Genomic DNA, 5984 nt, shown 5'->3' with positions numbered 1-5984 from the left:
AGTATTCGCTATCTGGAAAAGTCCTATGTTGCTTTTCGGTTGGAATTTTCTCTTATTGTGGCTCATTAATAAGATGCGCTGACTAGCACATGCCTTGAATTTGGTCCAGGGCAGTATGAAAATAATATCTCTGTGAATAATAGACAGCTGAATATAAACACAAATAAATAAGTTAAATAAGTTTAATTAAAGGAAAAAACATTTTTCCTGGTAGCTTTTGCCAAAAAAAAAAACCAAAACCAAACAAACTAATTTTACATATAATACACATAAATTATTAGAATTGCCACTTACAGAGTTGAAAAATATATATTTAACAAAATGTTTCTAAATTTACAATATCTGGGTTTGTAAATTACTTTTGTTAAGATTTTTAGACTAAGCCCTAGATGTCACACAGATCTTTGTGGCAACAGGAAGGAAACTGAGGCAGGGTCTATGTGATTGATTGGGCTGGTCTTGCCTGAGGATGACAGACTCCAATCAATCATGCAGTCCTTTGACTGGCATTCGAGCGTCATAACAGCTGGTCAAAAGTTGATAACCTCCAAAGAGTGGTACCCTATTGGCACAGCCCGAGTCAAAAGGACAGAGAAAACTGGAAAGGGTATTGCCTTACTGGATCATGGTGATGTAATACAGAACCAGAGGAAGCTGCACGTCTAGCACACAGACAAGCCTCTACCCAGAAGAGACAGCCCTTAGGGAAACCCCTGACCAAGGTAGGCAAACCGAGAATGCTGAGTCCCACATCTGTGACACAAAAGCAAACCAACGTAGAAACAACCCAGTAACATCCCAGAATGACTCACGAGGAAAACTGACACAACCCTAGGGATGGAGAGACATTCACAAGCTCCTTTCCAGAACTCCAATTCCATTGGGCTCCAATGTTTCGAACACAGGGAAGAGCTGAAGTCAGGATCACTCTGGGCACACACAGAGTGGGGGTGCAAAAATCACAGCAGAGCCTTTCAGACTTCATAAATTTTTTCTTGCAGGTAGCTGAATAATGAATCCAAGCCTTTGGAAGAACTCCATAGCTGCCTTAGCATCTGACATTCTTTCTCATTCACATCCTCGAGGACCGATTTCAGGAAGCTCCGGACGAGGCATTTAGATTCTTCTAACACCTGGAGAGGAAAACATCGAGTTAAACTGGCTAGCCAATACCCAGCTGCTATCAGCCAGGGAAATGTTCTCTGGCCATCCAGTGGGATACAGCTGATGATGGTAGGCAAAAAGGTCTTCCCTCAACTATCCCCTGCACATCCTTTCTTAGCCTGTGCTCGAGACGGGTTCCTTGTAATGTCCTTTCAAAGCTCTTTTCAACAGATAAAAAAGCACGATCGTAGAACCAAAGACTCAAACTGTCAGGGCCAAAAGGGACATTTTGTGTGTGTGTGTGTGTAGTGTGTGTGTGTGTGTGTGTGTGTGTGTGTGTGTGTGTATGTGTGTGTATGTGATGGGATCCTTTGGTAATCCTGTGGACCCTTTTTCAGAGTAATGTTTTAGGTTCATAAAATAAAATATACAGAATTACAAAAAAAACCCCTCAATTATGTTGAAATAGCTATATACACATACATATATATATATCCCAATGTTTCAATATTTCAATTTTTAATATATCAATTACTATATTAATTATAATACTACATTGTATATAATTATTAATTATAATTATACATTTATATATTCAAAATATATTTTTAAAAGTTCTCAGATCCCATGTTTAGAATCTCTGATCTAGACTAACCTTTTCATTTTACAGAAGAGGAAATTGAGTCCCAGAGAAGTTAGGGGATCTATAGTTAATAGCAGAGCTGTGACTCAAACTCAGGTCTTCCGATTCCAAATGAGTATTTTTTAATAAATCTCCTGTTTGAGTAAAGTTCAGATAGGCCTGCAACCTCATTCCTTTATTTTGGACCGAGTATGAATTCCAGGAAAGAGAAAGAATGTTGCTCCCCTGGGCCACTGCAGACTTAGATTATTCGGCAATTTAACAAACTTTGTGCCAGCCCTCTGGTGCCAAGCATGGGGCCTCGCATGGAGTCAACATTTAACGAATGTTTCCCCAGTTGTCGTGGCACTGGAGGCTTTTGTGGAAGAATGGTTCTCTTCCCCTGCGAAGCTCTTCTTATATCCATCCATTGCTTTTTGATGGCTTTTTTCATTGCCTGTTAATGTGTGTGACATGCTATCTTGAAGCTACCAGATTCCTTCTCTCTGACCTCACACTGCAGAGGTCTGCCCACTTAACTCTGAGATGGTTGCCTTCCCCTCAGCTGCACTTTCCCAATCCCTCCCTTCTTCTGACTGCTGGTCTCATAATATCCACAGGATTTAGAGCTACAAGAGACTTTAGAGTTCATCTAGCTCAGGATTTCTTAACCTCAAGCCTGTGGCCCTAAAAACAAATTGATAACTGTATTTCGGTATACTGGTTTTCTTCATAATTCTTTGTATTTAATTTCATGTCTTAAAAAATGGGATTCTGAGAAGGGATCTATATAGCCTTTCCCAGTCTGATGGCCCAAGGGGTCTCAGACACATGAAAAAGTGAAGTCCAACCCTTCATTTTAAGAGTGAAAGGAATGATGGATTTGAAGTTAAAACCTGGTTTTAAATCTGCCCTCTGACCTTGACCTTGGATGGGTAAATCATTTCAAGCTCTATAAGCCTCGGGCAGGGCTGATTTTTCTTTTTCTCTTTATATCTCAGCACTTAGCAGAGTTCCTGGGACATAGTATGTGCTGAATAAATGCTTAAGGATTGATTGTTAAATGGAAATAATACCTATTATGGGAATCAGATGAAATGATATATGTGTGTAAGCCCTGCAGCACTATATAAATATCAACTACGATTATTATATTGCAATTCATGGCACAGTGGAAAGAGTACTAGGCCTAGAGATGTTCCTTCTTTCCTTCCTTTCTTCCTTCATCTCTCCCTTCCTCCCTTCTTCTTCTCTCCCAGTCTTCCTTCCTTCCTCTCCTCCTCTTTCCCTTTTTCCTTCCCTCTCTCTTTCTCTCCCTCCCTTCCTTCCCATTGATATTCAGTGAAGTAACTTGCCTGACTAGTAAGTAGGAGAGCTAGGATTTGAACACCAATGTTCTTTCTATTGCCCCAGATGCTTCTCCCTTAAGTGTAAATACCTCTTGCCTCAGTGATCCCACCAGAGTAGAGTAGGAGTTGGGCAGGTAAGTCTGGTTCAAGCTGAACACGTTATGACCAGGATGTATGCCAATAAGAAGATGTATCTATAGAGCCCTGGGCTTGAATCCTACCTCAAACACTTCCTAGCTGTTCTGGGCAAGTCACTTAAGCTCTCTGGGCCTCAGTTTCTTCATTTGCAAAATGAGAGAGTGGGATTTAATAATCCAACAATCCAGGCAATTCTTGCAGGGCTCACTATCTGAGCAGTTACAAGGGGTTTTAACTTAATGCTTAGCAAGAGATGCCCAGAATGGCCCTACCAGTTCCAGAGGAATGAAGCACTTGGTACTCAAGAACCAAATTACTCCTCCCTAGGAAAATGACTGGGGCAACTAGGCATAGCAGTGGATAGAGTACTGGGCTTGGAATCAGGAATATTCATCTTTGTGAGCTCAAATCTGGCTTCAGACACTTACTAGCTGTGTGGCCCTGGTCAAGTCACTTAACCCTGTCTGCCTCAGTTTCCTCATCTATAAAAAGAGCTGGAGAAGAAAATGGCAAACTATTCCAATACCTTTGGCAAGAAAACCCCAAATGGGGTCATGAAGAGTCAGACATAACTGAAACGACTGAACAAGAACAAAAAGGAAAGAGACCAGCAGACTTATCTTTAAATTTCATTTCTTAGACTATTATGTATCTCAGTGGCTACATGACTGACTTTCTCTTTCTTACTACTTACACAGGATATTACTCACTGGGCTCTGAATGACTTCTAAGAGATACAATCTACACTTAATTATAAGCTGGTACTTGGACTGAATCTCTGCTTCAAGACTTAGGAGTCAAAGGGGGATGTTAGACAGTGCCAAGAACCCATACAACAGGATGATGTTGATATAAGTAAATGCTCTCAGAGGGAAGGGCTTCCCACTCCTGCTTAGCTCCCTCCTAAGTTCTGCCATTAGGGCTTTTACAGACGTGGTCATTAGTACATTCAACTTCTTTTAGTGTGATCCCTAGCTGCAATAACAAAAACAGAGGGCTCAGGAAAAGGAGACCTGTTGGCCCCACTGTCCTTTGCTACAGACAGGCCATAACTAGAAAACTGTATTCAGTTGTGGGGTCCTATTTTTAGAAATATATTGACTAATTGGAGAGTATTCAAACAAGGCTAAACAATATGGGGAAAGGATTGGAGACTGGGACATGAGAGGGTTCATCAAAGGAACTGAAGATATTAACTCAGAGAAGAAAAGACTTTGGAGGTTCACGCTATTAGTCTTTCATCTGCAGATGGATTGGACTCCTTCTTCCTGGTTTCCAAGGACAAATCTAGGATTGATGGATCAAGGCTTATAGGGTCTATAGCCTTCCTCTACATCACCGAGGGCGCAGACTTGGCCTTGCTAACACTTAGAACAGTTCTGAGGTAGAATGGATTGCCTTGGCAGGGTAATGAATAAACTCATCATTAGATGTCTTCAACCAGAGGTTGAACGACCACCTGCTGGAGAGACTATATTAAGTTTGCATAATTTGAGCAAGCAAGGGTTGGTTTTTGAGTATGGGCTGGACTAGGTGACCCCCCTGCCAATCAGTTAGAGCTCAGTTGAATGGAATCAATTGAGTTCTTTCCATTTCCAAGGATATGACAAATTTAAAGAGAAAATATGAGTTTCTGAAAACAAAACACTGGACTTGTAGTCAGAAGACCCAGGGTCTAGTCTTGATTTTGCCTATAATGTAGCTCTATGACTCTGGCCATGGCATTTCACAGGGCCTTAGTTCCCCTCTCTGTAAAGTGAGAGTGTTGGATTAAAAGGTCTTTAAGACCTATTACATTTCTAGAATTCTGTTTTCTACCACCCTCTTCCAGATGTGGCATTCTGGGATCTAGATGTTGTAGGGATCCTTTGAGTTCTGACATCTTATGAATTATTCTAAGGTTCTTCCCAGCTCTGCCATTCCATATTCAATGTTCTAAGATTCTTCCCAGCTCTGATTATTTTCTAGGACATTTTTCTATGTTCTAAGATCCTTTCCAGCTTGGGTATTCTATATTCTATGCCCTTATGGCCCTTTTAGCACTGAAATTCTATGATAATATTCCAAGAGCCATGCCAACTCTAACATTCTATTATTTATATTCTGTTACTCTCACCGCTACTATGTTCTAAAGGCCCTTCTACCTCTAGGGTCCTAAGAACAGTAGATGTAACTTTCCATCCATTGTCCTTAAGTTATTTTGATGTCCTTTGCTCTTTATTCCTTTCAAAATTGTACACATATTTTGAAACAAAGCTTTGAAAACCTACTTGTCTAGAAAGCCTGATTTTGTTCTGATCTTCGGGACAGACTATTCAATCCATCACAAGGGGATGGAGAGACAGGAGGAAGTACTCCTTTCAAAAAGGGGACTGGGAGGCCTCCCAATGTACCAAGGGCAGCTAGGCAGAACTTCTCAGGATCCTGAGGATTTCTCCTGCAGAAGGAGGGGCCAGTACTTACTATGGCACTGCAGGCGGCCATCTCTTTGACACGCAACATGACTTCTTGGCTGAAAGTGGTTGGCCAGAAGACTTGGGACACGAGCCCTCGGCTGCAAGCTTCCTGAGCTGTGAGTTTCCTTCCACAGAACAACATCTCATTGGCCTGCAGAGGGCAAAGACAAGGACATCCTGAGCTGGAAAGGACCTCAGAAGGTATGGAGCCTTATCCATCCCTAATCATGCAGGATCCCCTCTGCAAGACTCCCAACAAGTGATCACAACACACACACACACACACACACACACACACACACACACACACACACA

General features: G+C 41.5%; 1 protein-coding gene across 4 annotated transcripts in view; it reads right to left on the bottom strand.

Annotated features, from left to right (window-relative positions):
- Positions 1-277: 277 nt before the first annotated feature.
- Positions 278-5984, bottom strand: part of CDYL2 (chromodomain Y like 2) — a 220652-nt gene continuing 214945 nt past the window's right edge. For all 4 annotated transcript variants that reach the window (XM_027865326.1, XM_027865327.1, XM_027865328.1 and 1 more), the window contains 2 exons: positions 5677-5820; positions 278-1133 (listed from right to left, as the gene is read on the bottom strand). In XM_027865326.1, the coding sequence (XP_027721127.1) occupies positions 975-1133; positions 5677-5820 (303 nt within the window). In that variant the 3' untranslated portion in view covers positions 278-974. The remainder of the gene's footprint in view (positions 1134-5676; positions 5821-5984) is intronic.

This window comes from Vombatus ursinus, unplaced genomic scaffold (assembly GCF_900497805.2).
Source record: "Vombatus ursinus unplaced genomic scaffold, bare-nosed wombat genome assembly UNPS02014778.1, whole genome shotgun sequence".
NCBI classification, from domain to species: Eukaryota; Metazoa; Chordata; class Mammalia; order Diprotodontia; family Vombatidae; genus Vombatus; species Vombatus ursinus.
This window is presented reverse-complemented; position numbering and strand designations above follow the sequence as displayed.